General features: G+C 46.9%; 1 protein-coding gene across 2 annotated transcripts; it reads left to right on the top strand.

The window, feature by feature from the left end:
* The first annotated feature begins 1,363 nt into the window (after window positions 1–1,363).
* LOC144791084 (uncharacterized) lies at window positions 1,364–16,078 on the top strand. Of its 2 annotated transcripts, none has more exons than XM_078665735.1 (2): window positions 1,364–1,572; window positions 13,971–16,078. In XM_078665735.1, the coding sequence occupies exons 1-2, from the start codon at window positions 1,430–1,432 to the stop codon at window positions 15,064–15,066; spliced, it is 1,239 nt and encodes a 412-aa protein (XP_078521861.1). In that variant the 5' UTR covers window positions 1,364–1,429; the 3' UTR covers window positions 15,067–16,078. The 2 variants fall into 2 exon arrangements, with proteins under 2 accessions (XP_078521861.1, XP_078521862.1); XM_078665736.1 differs by lacking the exon at window positions 1,364–1,572 and adding an exon at window positions 12,340–13,135 and having other exon boundaries at window positions 13,598–16,078.
* Window positions 16,079–17,718: the final 1,640 nt, after the last annotated feature.

Here is a 17,718-nt window from a genome sequence, read left to right as displayed (position 1 = left end):
TAAAAATTATATTTGGAGAAGCGGGCACCCCATGGCACACCAAGGTGGAACAAGGCATCGACTTATTGAAAATCGAGGGAAACAGCCTCCCCCTTCATGAAATTCCCTACTCCGCCTGGGCCCAAGCTGTAAAGCGCCAAGTCCAGACCATCTCGTTCGAGACTGATTGCTCATCACTCCGGCACTATCCATTAACTCTGGCCCTGGACAAGTCGTATATTCCTGGCAAACCCCAACCATACCTGCAAGATGCACTATCAACTCAGGCAAGAAAGAAAATTCTGTATCTGCGACTCTTGGCCCTTAGGATCATGGATTTTAACCCAAAATGGGCACAAGCTGATTGTGCCATCGCCTGCCGGCTATGCAACTACCGCAGAGAATCCTGGTTACACCTTTTGTGCTGCTGTACAAAGTTGGATAATGAGCGCTATCGTCTGCTGCGCCCGGCCCTACGGAACCTAGGATTTAGAACCTGCAGAGAGGCCTCAGACTGGTGCCTTTCGGAAACTACGACCTGTCTACTAGCTAGGGTAGGTAAGTTTATTCATCAAGTCAGAATTGCACTTGATTTCCATCAAAAGGCCACTGATCCCAAGGGTCCTGTCATTGTGCCATGAGCCCCATCTGGTGCCCTAACAACGTAAGAAGTCAGTTAACCTAGGGAGCTTTTGCAAAGTAAGTGGGACTATTGGACCCAGAAATTATATCAGGGTCAGACAAGGGGATTGTGTAGAACTTTCCCACTGACAATTGGCTTTGTGATAAGAATAACCTTGCTGAACTCCGTCAAAAATTCATAGATTCTTGAAGGCGTAAAGACAAGGAACAAAAAAAAATATATATTAATAATAATAATTTTAGCAGAAGTTTTAACGAACATAATGTAGCAAAAACTGTCATTATGTTATCCTAATGTAGTACATAGGGCTTTACTGGGGGAAGGCACTCCGGTGGGGGGGATGATTATGTGTTTTATACTGTAAAGATTTTAAGTAATCGCACAGTCAATAAAGTTATTCTTATTCTTATTCCCTCATCAGCCAGGCTAGCTTGAATCCAGTGGCTAAGTGAGCAAGGGACCCACGTCTGGGCATGCCCTGCCAACTTAGGGCGAACAAAGCAAACACAAGGCAATGGAGAACACCAATGACACAAGGTTACCTACAATAAAGCGGCCTCTAACAAAACAACACAGCAGTTCCGTAACCATCGATAAGGAAGTCACCAGAAGAGATGTGTATCTCAACAGGTACCAAAGGTTGGCATTGCAGAGATAGGCCCAATGCCAAAGACAGGAATCAAGTTTCTTGTCATAGTGAAAGGCATGTTTGCTTCTTAGCTGCATCGCAATAATGCAGGTTCGTTCTTGTGGCCGAGGATCGCACCAGGAGTAGTGTTAAGCTCCCGAAGCCGCAGAGACGTAGACATGGAACTGGATGAGAGTTGGTACACCGTATTTTATATCAGAGCCAAAGAACTGGAACGTGGCAACACCTGGAAGCTGAAGCTGCATAACCACCTAGAGCAGGGCTCAGGGTGGAAAAAATACACTGTGAAAACCTGTGGCAGGTAAGGCTGTCATTCTCACCCCTTGGAACCAAACATTTGTGGGTGGGGAGGACGTGGACGGGTGGAGGTGGTAGTGGTGGTGGTGATGGAAGAAGCAGTTGATGGGAGAAATCCTGGAGCAAACCTCTGTTTAGTTTCTGTTTTTGATGCTATTTTAAAGAAATCCTAGACCATAGGTCAAGTGTGGGGCCAGTGGTACAAATGGTCATGTTAGTGGTAGTACTTACCTGCTGTTGATGTCAACTTTCCCATGACATCAATACACAGAAGGTACTTATCACCACATCAAACCCATGCTAAAACTTGCTGGCATGTTACTTATAAGACACATTGAGGCCTACTCACAAAGGTAAATACACATATATATTTACTTACGTGCTCATTTACTGCTACACCTTGGTGTAACTTCATACGTTTTTGCTGTTCACCATTTCCGAGTGTACATTTACTTGTTTCTACCCCATTGTTCAGGGAGTGAAAGCATCTAGGAGACACTGAAGGAGTCTAAAGTTACTACACTGTACACATGTAAGTGTCCATTTCGGTAAACAACCTTTACAACGCAACTTTTACCACGCAGTGCCTTTACAACGCAACTTTTACTACGCAAACCATTACAACGCATTGCGCTGGGGGGCGCTCTAGGATAGGGAATAGGTTTAATGTACTATCCAACACCTTCCCTACTATCCACGGGGACTGGAGTTGGAATAGTAAATTAAACAATTCACTATCCAGCGCCTAAAAGCACTATGCGTTGTAATGGTATGCGTTGTAAAAACCGCGTTGTAAAAGCATGCAATGTAAAAGCATGCGTTGTAATGTCATACATCCGTCAATTTCTGCTACTCCCCATTTCTTGGGACAGATCTAGAGAGGAAGCCCAGAGCTGGACAGGTATCGGAGCTGTTTGAAGGTGGTGCCATGGGGACAGAGGCGTGCTCCAACCCTCCCCCGGAAGGACAGGTGCACCGAGGAGCAAGGAGATGATATGGAGCAGCGGGCGGGAGAAAGACCAGCAAGAGAGTAACATGTTTGAGGGGCTGGATATGGCAACTAACCCTATGAAGTGCTAGGACAGTGGTTCCCAACCTGCAGTCCAGGGACCCCTGGGGGTCCGCGAAGCCTCCTCAGGGGTCTGCGACTAATTAGAAAATTAAATATTATTCACAGAATAATAAAGTGTATATAAATAAAGAAGCTAAATGTACAACTGAAAATGTTAAAACAAACTATAAATCTGAAGGAATTTGAAATTTCAGGCTAAAAACGAAATTAGTATCCTCAGATTGGCTCGTGGGAGAAGTGCAGGTGCATCAAACAAAATATAGTATGGACGATGAGCGGCCTCGACTGAATTTAGAAAATCTCTAACCTTTCTATAAAATTTTGTTTTATTTATATGTGTTTGTGAATTAAATAAAATGTATCATCATTTGTGTATTTGTTTATTGAATGCTTTTCTCTGTATTTTTTATGTATTGTTCTGCGGTTCAAATCATCGACAGTGCTTAGACCGGGGTTCCCTGCTGCCAGCAATGACTTAGTGGGGGGTCCCCAGACACCAATAATGATTCACTGGAGGTCCATATAATGATTGAGTGGGGGTCCTCAGAAGTCAACAGGTTAAGAAGCACTGTGCTAGGGTATGTGGGGCATGCAGACAGGAAAAGCTCTTTTAAACAGCTACATTTTTCCAGAAGGGATACCAAAACAAAGTCTACAGAGCTCTTATAAGAGGTGTTAAAGAATTTCAGAGCCTCATGAGCTGAGAGGTACAATCACCCAGATAGCTAGCGTGCATTAGACCCCTGAGGCGTGAGCCGGGGGCTGTTTCTTTTAACTGTGTGCCTTTTGAAAATTGTTTAAACCTTCGTTACCTTTATTAACGTTTTTAACCTCACCAGACTGGTGACTTCTACCGCACTCTATCCCGCCCCCAGCGCAGCAGAGTCAGCGCTGACGCTGTACGAGGCAGGGCTCTAGGAGGCCATATTGGGGAAAATCAGGGTTGGCGCTCGAGTTGTTGGACGCCTCCCGCCTGCCAGGTATAAAATTGATTCAAATGCGTGAGCGCGCTGATTGCTAGCGTGCATTAGACCCCTGAGGCGTGAGCCGGGGGCTGTTTCTTTTAACTGTGTGCCTTTTGAAAATTGTTTAAACCTTCGTTACCTTTATTAACGTTTTTAACCTCACCAGACTGGTGACTTCTACCGCACTCTATCCCGCCCCCAGCGCAGCAGAGTCAGCGCTGACGCTGTACGAGGCAGGGCTCTAGGAGGCCATATTGGGGAAAATCAGGGTTGGCGCTCGAGTTGTTGGACGCCTCCCGCCTGCCAGGTATAAAATTGATTCAAATGCGTGAGCGCGCTGATTGCTAGCGTGCATTAGACCCCTGAGGCGTGAGCCGGGGGCTGTTTCTTTTAACTGTGTGCCTTTTGAAAATTGTTTAAACATTCGTTACCTTTATTAACGTTTTTAACCTCACCAGACTGGTGACTTCTACCGCACTCTATCCCGCCCCCAGCGCAGCAGAGTCAGCGCTGACGCTGTACGAGGCAGGGCTCTAGGAGGCCATATTGGGGAAAATCAGGGTTGGCGCTCGAGTTGTTGGACGCCTCCCGCCTGCCAGGTATAAAATTGATTCAAATGCGCGAGCGCGCTGATTGCTAGCGTGCATTAGACCCCTGAGGCGTGAGCCGGGGGCTGTTTCTTTTAACTGTGTGCCTTTTGAAAATTGTTTAAACCTTCGTTACCTTTATTAACGTTTTTAACCTCACCAGACTGGTGACTTCTACCGCACTCTATCCCGCCCCCAGCGCAGCAGAGTCAGCGCTGACGCTGTACGAGGCAGGGTTCTAGGAGGCCATATTGGGGAAAATCAGGGTTGGCGCTCGAGTTGTTGGACGCCTCCCGCCTGCCAGGTATAAAATCGATTCAAATGCGCGAGCGCGCTGAATGCTAGCGTGCATTAGACCCCTGAGGCGTGAGCCGGGGGCTGTTTCTTTTAACTGTGTGCCTTTTGAAAATTGTTTAAACCTTCGTTACCTTTATTAACGTTTTTAACCTCACCAGACTGGTGACTTCTACCGCACTCTATCCCGCCCCCAGCGCAGCAGAGTCAGCGCTGACGCTGTACGAGGCAGGGCTCTAGGAGGCCATATTGGGGAAAATCAGGGTTGGCGCTCGAGTTGTTGGACGCCTCCCGCCTGCCAGGTATAAAATCGATTCAAATGCGCGAGTGCGCTGAATGCTAGCGTGCATTAGACCCCTGAGGCGTGAGCCGGGGGCTGTTTCTTTTAACTGTGTGCCTTTTGAAAATTGTTTAAACCTTCGTTACCTTTATTAACGTTTTTAACCTCACCAGACTGGTGACTTCTACCGCACTCTATCCCGCCCCCAGCGCAGCAGAGTCAGCGCTGACGCTGTACGAGGCAGGGCTCTAGGAGGCCATATTGGGGAAAATCAGGGTTGGCGCTCGAGTTGTTGGACGCCTCCCGCCTGCCAGGTATAAAATCGATTCAAATGCGCGAGTGCGCTGAATGCTAGCGTGCATTAGACCCCTGAGGCGTGAGCCGGGGGCTGTTTCTTTTAACTGTGTGCCTTTTGAAAATTGTTTAAACCTTCGTTACCTTTATTAACGTTTTTAACCTCACCAGACTGGTGACTTCTACCGCACTCTATCCCGCCCCCAGCGCAGCAGAGTCAGCGCTGACGCTGTACGAGGCAGGGCTCTAGGAGGCCATATTGGGGAAAATCAGGGTTGGCGCTCGAGTTGTTGGACGCCTCCCGCCTGCCAGGTATAAAATCGATTCAAATGCGCGAGCGCGCTGATTGCTAGCGTGCATTAGACCCCTGAGGCGTGAGCCGGGGGCTGTTTCTTTTAACTGTGTGCATTTTGAAAATTGTTTAAACCTTCGTTACCTTTATTAACGTTTTTAACCTCACCAGACTGGTGACTTCTACCGCACTCTATCCCGCCCCCAGCGCAGCAGAGTCAGCGCTGACGCTGTACGAGGCAGGGCTCTAGGAGGCCATATTGGGGAAAATCAGGGTTGGCGCTCGAGTTGTTGGACGCCTCCCGCCTGCCAGGTATAAAATCGATTCAAATGCGCGAGCGCGCTGATTGCTAGCGTGCATTAGACCCCTGAGGCGTGAGCCGGGGGCTGTTTCTTTTAACTGTGTGCATTTTGAAAATTGTTTAAACCTTCGTTACCTTTATTAACGTTTTTAACCTCACCAGACTGGTGACTTCTACCGCACTCTATCCCGCCCCCAGCGCAGCAGAGTCAGCGCTGACGCTGTACGAGGCAGGGCTCTAGGAGGCCATATTGGGGAAAATCAGGGTTGGCGCTCGAGTTGTTGGACGCCTCCCGCCTGCCAGGTATAAAATCGATTCAAATGCGCGAGCGCGCTGATTGCTAGCGTGCATTAGACCCCTGAGGCGTGAGCCGGGGGCTGTTTCTTTTAACTGTGTGCATTTTGAAAATTGTTTAAACCTTCGTTACCTTTATTAACGTTTTTAACCTCACCAGACTGGTGACTTCTACCGCACTCTATCCCGCCCCCAGCGCAGCAGAGTCAGCGCTGACGCTGTACGAGGCAGGGCTCTAGGAGGCCATATTGGGGAAAATCAGGGTTGGCGCTCGAGTTGTTGGACGCCTCCCGCCTGCCAGGTATAAAATTGATTCAAATGCGTGAGCGCGCTGATTGCTAGCGTGTATTAGACCCCTGAGGCGTGAGCCGGGGGCTGTTTCTTTTAACTGTGTGCATTTTGAAAATTGTTTAAACATTCGTTACCTTTATTAACGTTTTTAACCTCACCAGACTGGTGACTTCTACCGCACTCTATCCCGCCCCCAGCGCAGCAGAGTCAGCGCTGACGCTGTACGAGGCAGGGCTCTAGGAGGCCATATTGGGGAAAATCAGGGTTGGCGCTCGAGTTGTTGGACGCCTCCCGCCTGCCAGGTATAAAATTGATTCAAATGCGTGAGCGCGCTGATTGCTAGCGTGTATTAGACCCCTGAGGCGTGAGCCGGGGGCTGTTTCTTTTAACTGTGTGCATTTTGAAAATTGTTTAAACATTCGTTACCTTTATTAACGTTTTTAACCTCACCAGACTGGTGACTTCTACCGCACTCTATCCCGCCCCCAGCGCAGCAGAGTCAGCGCTGACGCTGTACGAGGCAGGGCTCTAGGAGGCCATATTGGGGAAAATCAGGGTTGGCGCTCGAGTTGTTGGACGCCTCCCGCCTGCCAGGTATAAAATTGATTCAAATGCGTGAGCGCGCTGATTGCTAGCGTGCATTAGACCCCTGAGGCGTGAGCCGGGGGCTGTTTCTTTTAACTGTGTGCATTTTGAAAATTGTTTAAACATTCGTTACCTTTATTAACGTTTTTAACCTCACCAGACTGGTGACTTCTACCGCACTCTATCCCGCCCCCAGCGCAGCAGAGTCAGCGCTGACGCTGTACGAGGCAGGGCTCTAGGAGGCCATATTGGGGAAAATCAGGGTTGGCGCTCGAGTTGTTGGACGCCTCCCGCCTGCCAGGTATAAAATTGATTCAAATGCGTGAGCGCGCTGATTGCTAGCGTGTATTAGACCCCTGAGGCGTGAGCCGGGGGCTGTTTCTTTTAACTGTGTGCATTTTGAAAATTGTTTAAACATTCGTTACCTTTATTAACGTTTTTAACCTCACCAGACTGGTGACTTCTACCGCACTCTATCCCGCCCCCAGCGCAGCAGAGTCAGCGCTGACGCTGTACGAGGCAGGGCTCTAGGAGGCCATATTGGGGAAAATCAGGGTTGGCGCTCGAGTTGTTGGACGCCTCCCGCCTGCCAGGTATAAAATTGATTCAAATGCGTGAGCGCGCTGATTGCTAGCGTGTATTAGACCCCTGAGGCGTGAGCCGGGGGCTGTTTCTTTTAACTGTGGGCATTTTGAAAATTGTTTAAACCTTCGTTACCTTTATTAACGTTTTTAACCTCACCAGACTGGTGACTTCTACCGCACTCTATCCCGCCCCCAGCGCAGCAGAGTCAGCGCTGACGCTGTACGAGGCAGGGCTCTAGGAGGCCATATTGGGGGAAATCAGGGTTGGCGCTCGAGTTGTTGGACGCCTCCCGCCTGCCAGGTATAAAATCGATTCAAATGCGCGAGCGCGCTGATTGCTAGCGTGTATTAGACCCCTGAGGCGTGAGCCGGGGGCTGTTTCTTTTAACTGTGGGCATTTTGAAAATTGTTTAAACCTTCGTTACCTTTATTAACGTTTTTAACCTCACCAGACTGGTGACTTCTACCGCACTCTATCCCGCCCCCAGCGCAGCAGAGTCAGCGCTGACGCTGTACGAGGCAGGGCTCTAGGAGGCCATATTGGGGGAAATCAGGGTTGGCGCTCGAGTTGTTGGACGCCTCCCGCCTGCCAGGTATAAAATCGATTCAAATGCGCGAGCGCGCTGATTGCTAGCGTGTATTAGACCCCTGAGGCGTGAGCCGGGGGCTGTTTCTTTTAACTGTGTGCCTTTTGAAAATTGTTTAAACCTTCGTTACCTTTATTAACGTTTTTAACCTCACCAGACTGGTGACTTCTACCGCACTCTATCCCGCCCCCAGCGCAGCAGAGTCAGCGCTGACGCTGTACGAGGCAGGGCTCTAGGAGGCCATATTGGGGGAAATCAGGGTTGGTGCTCGAGTTGTTGGACGCCCTTCCGCCCGCCAGGTATAAAATCGATTCAAATGCGCGAGCACGCTGAATGCTAGCGTGTATTAGACCCCTGAGGCGTGAGCCGGGGGCTGTTTCTTTTAACTGTGTGCCTTTTGAAAATTGTTTAAACCTTCGTTACCTTTATTAACGTTTTTAACCTCACCAGACTGGTGACTTCTACCGCACTCTATCCCGCCCCCAGCGCAGCAGAGTCAGCGCTGACGCTGTACGAGGCAGGGCTCTAGGAGGCCATATTTGGGGAAATCAGGGTTGGCGCTCGAGCTGTTGGACGCCTCCCACCTGCCTCTAACCTGAATAAAGGGTTGTTGTCATCCCGTCTGCGCCCGTCCGCGACCGGACGGGGCCAGGGGCCACGACCCCTGTTCATTCCCACGGCCCTTTTAGAAGATATAACTTCAGTGAGCTGCTCAGCCTGAGACCTCCGGTAAAAGAAACATGTGACCATCTGTATTGCCCTTTGAATCTGCCCTCCTACTGTCAACACTGCCATTCTTATCTTAAAGACATTATGACTATCGAATCCCGGCACTCTTTTAGGATGTTCCTTGTAAATTGTAGATCTTTACCCAAGCACCAAACAGAAGTATTCTTATTGTTTGATGAGCATAATCCGGATGTAGTTTTTTTTACTGAGACATGGCTATCCTCGTCTTCTGAGCCTGATCTCATTCAAGCATTGCCACAGGGCTACCAAATAGCTAGGGCAGACAGTACATCTGGGAAAGGCGGCGGTTTAGCAATAGTGTTTAAATATAGCTATACCTGTCGATGCGCCCCCACCTCTGTCCTGGACTGTGAAAGCATGCCGTTTAGTTTGGAACTGTCACCAAATATAACATTTTCCGGAGTATTGGTCTACCGCCCTCCTGGCTCGGTTAGACAGTTTATAGACTCTGCGCCCTCAGCAGTTGCAGATTTTGCTGCTACCTCTGCTAATTTCACGCTGCTGGGTGATTTAAATATGCATTTTGAGGACACTGGTGACCACGCTGCCCAGGAACTAATCGCTGGCTTGTCCGCATTACAGCTAACCCAACTTGTCCTCTCACCTACACATGTGAAAGGGCATTTGCTGGACCCTGTGTTTAGCAACTGCCCGGACCTGGTGACAGAGCCCCCTATTGTGCTTCCGTGGACTGACCATCGACTAGTCCCGTTAATCTGGCACATCCACAAACCTCCTGCCCTTATGACAGGATTACGGGACGCACAAAATTGGTCTAAACTGCCAGTAGATAAGTGGGCCGATGAACTACAAGCTACAATACCTCCCACCATCACAGATCCTACGGTAGCCAATGATAATTTTAACAATTGGATAATTCGATCGTTGAACACCATTCTTTCAGTGAAGTCAACTCGGGTCAAAAGATCTAGGATCTCTGCCCCTTGGTATACTGAGGAGCTTAGGGGGACTAAACGTAAGTGCAAAAGGTTAGAGAGGAAATGGCGTCTGGGCTATATAGATTCAGAAAAAACGCTATATAGGAATTCCATCAGGGTCTACAAGCTGGAGATTAAGAAAGCTCAATCTCGGTATTACACGCAAAAGATCACTGAAGCTAGATCTAATTCCAAGGAAATTTACCGGATTGTTAAGAGTCTCACTGTTCTCCCCCAGCCCCCTATAAACAGTGATAATTTACAAATTTGTTGTAGTGAGATGGCGGATTACTTTTATAATAAAGTCGATCTTATTTATTCCTCTTTTCCAACTACTCATTCAGATATCCCAGTAGCCACTCCTGTGTACTCCAAACACGACACGATAGATAGTGTGTCACCTGTGCTGGAGAACTTCCCTTTGCTCCACCTGGACTTACTAGCTACCCTGATGGCTCAGGTTAAATCTGGCTCTCCCAGCGATCCCGCCCCTCCGAGCTTTTTAAAGACTGTTAGCCACAGCATCCTTCCGGTCATACTGAAGGTACTTAGGGGCATATTATCAAGGGGGTTTATCTCCGCTTTTTTGGCTTTAAAAGCCAAGAAAGCGGAGATAAAATTATCTCCCTATTACCTAGCTGTCGCTAACACCAGTTAGCGACAGCTAGTAGGAGATAGCGACCATCTTAGGCCCCACTTTGCATGTCAGTGATATTTATCACTAATGACATGCAAAGTGGGCGTGCCAAGATGTTAGCGACTGGAAACAGTCGCTAACATCGCTATCTCCTATTACCAACTTTTGGAGATATTCGCGCTAAGCGCGAATATCTCCAAAAACTAACACCTGCCCTGAGCAGTTCTTAGCCATGTTATCCAATGGGAGGTGGATAACATGGCTAAGAGCATTAGCTCGGTAATGCATGAATATCGCGGACTTTTCAGCTATATTCATGCATTGCGGCCGTTTTTTATCGCATTTGCGATAAACCTTGATAATAGCAAGGTTTATCTGCGGTAATTTCTGACGATGCTTAGCGTTAAAAAATTCGTTGCTAAGCATCGTTAGCGATAAATATCGCTTAACGTTGGTAATATGCCCCTAAATGCCTCAATCTCCACCAACACAGTCCCATCAGTGTGGAAAGAGGCTAGGGTGAGAGCACTTGTTAAGAAGCCCAATATGGATATTAACAACTTCAGTAACTACCGTCCAATTTCTCTGCTTCCTTGGGCCAGTAAGTTACTGGAAAAATATATTAATAGCCTCCTGACTAATTTTTTAGAGAAGAACAATCTGCTTGATCCCTCGCAAACCGGCTTCCGCCCCAAGCATGGGACGGAATCCGCCTTATTGCGGTCCTGGAGGAAACAAGAGGCATCTTGGATCGGGGAGGATCGGTGGCAGTCATCCTCCTCGATCTAAGTGCCGCTTTTGACACTGTGAACCATAAAATCTTATTGCAGCGTCTCCAGGACATTGGGATCCAAGGAGGAGCGTTGGAGTGAATCAGCTCATTCTAAACCGATAGAAATTTTCAGGTTTTTGAGGGAACCACCACCTCTACCAGTAGGCCCCTGGACTGTGGAGTTCCGCAGGGTTCTTCACTCAGCCCGACGCTGTTTAATGTATACATGAGGCCGCTAGCTGGGATCGTCCGTCCATATGGTATCAAGATCGTGACCTATGCGGACGATACCCAGCTGGTGGTCTCTTTGACGCGGGCTGAAGACCCTGCGGGTACGGCAGATCTGGTGGGCTGCCTGAGTGAAATCAGCAGCTGGATGACCCTATCTTGTCTCAAACTTAATGGGGACAAGACAGAGGTCATGCTGTTGGGCCATTCGGCGCCATCGGCGGTCGACCAGATCTGGCCAGCATGTCTGGGCCCTCCTCCAGTCCCTAAGGATGCTATTAAGAGCTTGGGTATTTGGTTGGATAAGTCCTTGATGCTTGACCATCAAGCTGTCGTACTATCTGCCACCTGTTTTGGCCTCATTAGAATGTTGAGGAAGATCCTCCCCTTGTTACCTTTTGAGGCCAAACAAATCGTTGTTCAGGGACTGATTCTCTCCAGATTGGATTTTGGAAATGCACTCTATTTTAGAGCCCCAGACTTCACATTGAAGAAGCTACAGGTGATCCAAAACTGTGCGGCCCGGACCCTGCTTCAAATCCTCCGCAGGACCTCTGTCAAACCTGGATTAACAAGACTGCACTGGCTCCCTGTAAGGGATAGGATTAGTTTTAAATCTCTCTGTGTTGCTCATCAGTCTTTCTGGGAAACTGGCCCAGCGATTAGTCGCCCCTTAATCACCCCTTACCTTCCTAGCAGACAGCTACGGTCTACCAATGCTTTTCGTGCTGTCGTGCCAAAGGTCAAACGGTCCAGATCAGGTGGTCGTTCCTTTTCCCTGAATGCGGCTAGGTTATGGAACAGTATACCCCTGCATCTAAGGTCCAACTCAGACCTCACTTCTTTTAGGAAGCACTTGAAAACTTTTTTGTTTAATAAATAAATCAGATTATTTCTGTTCACTTGCCCAGCTGTCTAGACATCGTTAGCCATAGCGCTTGGACGCCTCTGGGCAGCTATTTTTGCGCTCTACAAAACACATTTTCATTTCATTTCATTTCATTTCATTTCATTTCATAGACTTTTGGGAACCTGGAACCCCTAAGCAGAGACACCAAGAGGGGCCTATGCTGCCTGCACTTTAACTAATCCCATTATAGATAGTGGCGTAATCGCGACTTGCTGAGAACACAGATGGAGGGGTCTAGTATGGAGGGGTGGTAACATGACCTCTTCTAAAAAGAGCAGACATCCCAGCCAGCTTACTCTACTTAAATATAGGGGAGGGTGAAAGTAGTGTCTGGATGGCGGTCATGTTGCCGCTGAAAATGTCATGAGATGGGCAGCCCAGTTGGGGTTGCTTGTTGGCCTCCGCCAATTTTGTGCGAGACGGCGACAAAATCCAATACAGTTTTCATTGAAAACCCATAAAATACCCCTGACATTCAGAGGGAAACCTTCCAACACACCAGAGACCTTTTAAATGTGGGTACATGCAATTGAACTTGATTTAGGGGTACGGTTACAATACTACCCACATACATGGCCATTTTTCAGACATGTCTCCACAGCACGATGCCCCTGCAGCCAAGATATGTATTCTCCAAAAGGCATCAGTTTGGGTTGCTGGTCGTTCTCCCCTGAAGCATAGGTGCTTGCTCCCCGCTCCAACGGACTGAAGGTCCGAATGCCAGAATCTAAGCGCGGGGCCAAGAGTGTTTTAAGGGATGTCTTAATCTTATCAGAATGTTTGCTTCATTCGGGGATTCTGTCTCCAAGTTGGGGATACTTTGTCGACCACAGAAGTGGCCTTCATGCTTGAAGCAGGTCAGGGTTGGGTCCTGTCTGTACTGCTATTGGAACAAAGGATCAGGAAGTGTTCTTCTCAAACATCACAACATTCAAAAAGGAAGCAAAACTGTTTTACATGAAGAAATTTCTTCCCTAATACCTTACTGCTGAACTATGTATCTGTCATGCTCCCTTGCTGTTCGAATGCTAACTCAAGCCGTCTTTGCAATTACGGGACCTGTATATTCATGTTGTGTCTAATTACGCTAACTACTGGATCTGTATATTCATACTTTGTCTTATTATGTTGGTTAGTGCTAAAATAAGCTATCTGTTAGAATACATTGGGCCCGATTCACAGAACTAACTTAAGAAAAAATCCTAAGCTTACTACTTTTGGTATTCACAGAAGTTAGGATTTTGTCTTAAGTTTGTCATAAGACAAACTTAAGTTAGACTTAAGACAGATTTAAGTTAGGATTTTGTATTAAGCCTGTCTTAAGTTGGTCTTAAGACAAAATCCTAACTCTGTGAATACCAAAAGTAGTAAGTTTAGGATTTTGTCTTAAGTTAGTTCTGTGACTCGGGCCCTGTATATTTAACTATGCCTTTTGTAATTCTAATTGTTTCAAACCAGTAATGACTCGGAATATGTATGGGTTGGATTGTTGTAAGACCCTGTAAAGCGCTCTGATACCATGTACAGGGTCATGTTCGCGCTATAGAAAACACCAAAAATAAATAAAATAAAACTATGCTGTGATGTCCCTCATGTTCCTCAGATGTTGCTTCTTTGTTAGTTTCTAGATGTATTTAGAAGATCTAGAAGATAATGTCTTCATTCTAATTGAAACAAGTCAGAAGTGTCGCTTGAGTCTCCCCTGCATGGTTTTGCTCACTTTCCTGCTTGTTTCTTCCAGCTTCCGTTGCACAAAATGTCGTCGCTGGTGGATCTCGGGCCACGTACATATTCTTTTCCAGCTGAAGCTGAACTGGCTCGACGGCCAAGGTCTGGTCAAAATGAGAATCTTCCGGCAAGAGTGCAAGCGTTGCTCCACCGGCTGCTTAGAGGATCCAACGTTCACCCCTGAGGTCATTGACAATGTTGTAGGCAAGCTGATGAGAAGGATACGGAAGACCTGCTACGGAGAGCTGGGTGCCGATGACCACGATCTCTCTTCCATCACCTACGGAAGGAGGGAGGGACCCCATGAAAAGCAGCACTGCGAGGCCTGCCGCCAGGGGATTTGTGATTGGAGGGTATCTAACCAGGACCCCCCGGGCGCCCCTGCACCATGGCAATCTGTTGCATCACCTCCTTTAGTGGCACCTATAGAAGAAATGCAAAGCGGAATACATTCTCTTTCCAATACCACTAACCCATTGGGGCCGACCCTGCTAGACAATGCAAGTAATCTGGGAAATCCTGAAGCATCATGGGTGATACCAGCCAGCAATGCTTTGTATGGGGTAGATCCCGGACCCGCTTGGAATAACACTACATATAGGGCAGATCCTGGAGCAATCTGGGAAATACCGCCAGATAATGCCACATATGGGACAGATCCTCCAACAGTCTGGCAGACACCACCAGATTATGCCACAAATATGGTCCAACCAAGCTCACCTCAGGACCTTTCAACACATAATGCTGCATTTGGGGTTGCTTCTGAATCTTTCCGCGAGATTGCTGGACCATTTAATGCTGCTTATGGACTATTCTGGGAAACACCGTCAGATAGTGCTTCGGATAACTTAGAGCATACCAGCCCTGTCTTGGCGCTGCGGCCAGATAATGCTTCGGATGGGGTAAACCTTAAACACGTTTCGGCAAAACCGCCAAGGCCAAAAGGGGCCTTCCTCAGATGGACGGTTCTTGTATTTGGAGTGGGGTCCATGTTATGGTGGTTGTTTAGGAGGTTCAGGGATCGTCCAGAGCCTCCGCGGCCTCAAGTGGTTCCCGCTGTCCGCCTCCATCACACTCATGATCTGCTGCTCCTTCTACAGGGAATATGACTCGAATATCACAATACCTGGCGCTTAAGATGGAGTCCGCGGTACAGCACGGACAACACGCAACTCAACGGCGCAAAGTGTTGGACTTCAATGTCAAAAATGACAGTTACGTCACACTTGGAAAATTATTTCATTTTAGTCAATGTTCACAAAGTATTAAAGTAAGTCTTCACTATAATGAAACACCCAAAAGGTATTTTCCCACCATTCATGAAACACACTGACCTCAGGCACACCAGAGCTGCTGAGGATCACACATATATTTCATCAATACTTAACACTTTCTCTTTTGCAGAGATTTGCTCAATCCGTTGACCCTTTAACCACAGCATTAACAAAAATTCCACAATTAGGCCAAATAATATTCATACTTACTGTCAAGACTTCTAAATTGTTAAAAATTTTGAATTGTAAGGGTTTATCGTGATACAAAGGACCAGACTAAAAGGCACACCCAAAATCTTACTACACTTGTTTATGACTTAGCACAAAACTTGAAAAACAACAAAATCTCTCTGGTCTTACAGTGCATCAGGAGTGGAGAAGTGGGTTGCACATGCAGGTGAGGTAAGCTATCTGGGACTCAAAAGCTTAATAGGAATTCTTTACTACCTCTCCTGACTCTTACATCCATAGTAAGGCTTATATCTACATACACAGAATATTGTATCATCCACTCATTTTATGTTTTCACACCCTCAAATAAATGCAACCCTCAATTCCTGAGTCTGACCATGGGCCGGGCTAGGGTGTGCAGAATTATGAAGGCAATAAATATTGCAGATTCATGAAATTGTGAAGTATGTCACTTTTGCAAAAATTTGCCACAAAAAAAATGATTTGCATGACATTTTTCCACCAAAGTCCTGTTTGTGGGGGATTATCTTTAAAAATGTTCGCTTGCCTACTTTCTTTTACCAGCATTACTTATTGTTGGTTAATTTTTTTCAACAGCTGTTTCATTAATTTACAAAGTTTTTTAAAGTTTTGAATAAATGATATCAAAATGCAACTTTGCAAATTCGCTCACCCCTAGTTCAGACCATAGTCATTCCAAGGATGGATTAGGGAAAACTCTCTTCTAGATGGCTAGCCTGACCCACGACTTGGTCGCCATTACACCACATTCAACCCTAAGCCAGGCTAGTTTGTGAACCCAGGATGTAAGACCAAATAGAGCATTGTTAACCGCATCGCTGCGGCGGCTTTTCCCGCTGTGCGCGGCAGTTTGCGGAATCCCGCTATTCATGACGAGCTGAGCTCATCATCAGCGCGGATGGGGTTAAAATATGTTTACCTGTTGCCTTCTAAATTTAGGTTACGGTTCAAGAGGGCACATTTTACTCGTATTTCCAAAGCAATTGTCCAAGAGTAGATACAATTAAATTCTCTCTCTTTCTACCTGCAGGCAATGCTGTGCACAGGGCGGAAATAACTTTACAAAGGTGCTGGTGGCCTTAAAGCATTTTGCACTAAAAAGTAACCTAGGGGTATATTAGCAAGAACCTCGTTAAAATAATCGCCATTTTAGCGGCAGGAAACTGCCGCTAAAACGGCGATAATGGGCTTGATAATATGCGTAATAGAATTCCAATAGAAGCCCAGGTTAGATGTCCAATATGCCCCCTAGTGATTAATGCTCCAAAGTGTAAAATCCTAGTGTAAGAAAATCGCCAAAGCATGTAAAGGAAGATTAGACTGGCTGGAAGGAACTAGAGCAGGTCAGGGTCTGATTTTCTGCATTTGGACTTTGAACCCACCAAATACAAAAAATCTGGGGGTATATTATCAAGGGGTTTATCTCCGCTTTTTTGGCTTTAAAAGCCAAGAAAGCGGAGATAAAATGATCTCCCTATTGCCAAGCTGTCGCTAACACCAGTTAGTGACAGCTAATAGGAGATAGCGACCATCTTGGGCCCCGCTTTGCATGTCAGTGATATTTATCACTAATGACATGCAAAGTGGCCGTGCCAAGATGTTAGCGACTGGAAACAGTCACTAACATCGCTATCTCCTATTACCAACTTTTGGAGATATTCGCGCTAAGCGCGAATATCTCCAAAAGCTAACACCTGCCCTGAGCAGTTCTTCACCATGTTATCCAATGGGAGGTGGATAACATGGCTAAGAGCATTTGCTCGATAATGCATGAATATCGCTGACTTTTCAGCGATATTCATGCTTTGCGGCCGTTTTTTATCGCATTTGCGATAAACCTTGCTAATAGCAAGGTTTATCTGCGATAAAAATCGGCGATGTGCGGCGATAATTTTTGTCTCTAAACAAGTTAGAGACAAAAATTATCGCTAGTTGTTGGTAATATGCCCCCTGAAGTGTTCTGGCAGAGTCTACCAGAGGGCTGAGGTATCTGAATGAAATAAATGGAGGTGAGTGCAGGAACCTCAATGTTTACAATGCAAAACATCTGTTTTATGTGTTACATGGTGCACAGGACATGGGTCCCCTTCAAGTAGCGAAAATACTGATTTGTGGACCTTCTTGTCATTAACTCGCACAGCCCCTTGGACTGCTGAGGACTGAACTTAGGGCAAAACTTTGTCCAATTCTCTGTTGGGGATGTATTGGGATGAATTCCGACAGGATCTAATGAGTTAGAGGGGCCGCAGCCTTCTATAATTTAATTATATCAAA

This window comes from Lissotriton helveticus, chromosome 11 (assembly GCF_964261635.1).
Source record: "Lissotriton helveticus chromosome 11, aLisHel1.1, whole genome shotgun sequence".
NCBI lineage: Eukaryota > Metazoa > Chordata > Amphibia > Caudata > Salamandridae > Lissotriton > Lissotriton helveticus.
The sequence above is the reverse complement of the archived record's forward strand: the minus strand, read 5'-3'. Positions and strand labels throughout refer to the sequence as shown.

Bases quoted from the DNA above. Each gene is read 5' to 3' on its own strand.
- LOC144791084 (XM_078665735.1), top strand. From the start codon at position 1,430: ATGGAACTGGATGAGAGTTGGTACACCGTATTTTATATCAGAGCCAAA. The intron at 1,573-13,970 runs GTAAGGCTGTCA...TGTTTCTTCCAG, and splicing joins ACTGTGAAAACCTGTGGCAG to CTTCCGTTGCACAAAATGTC.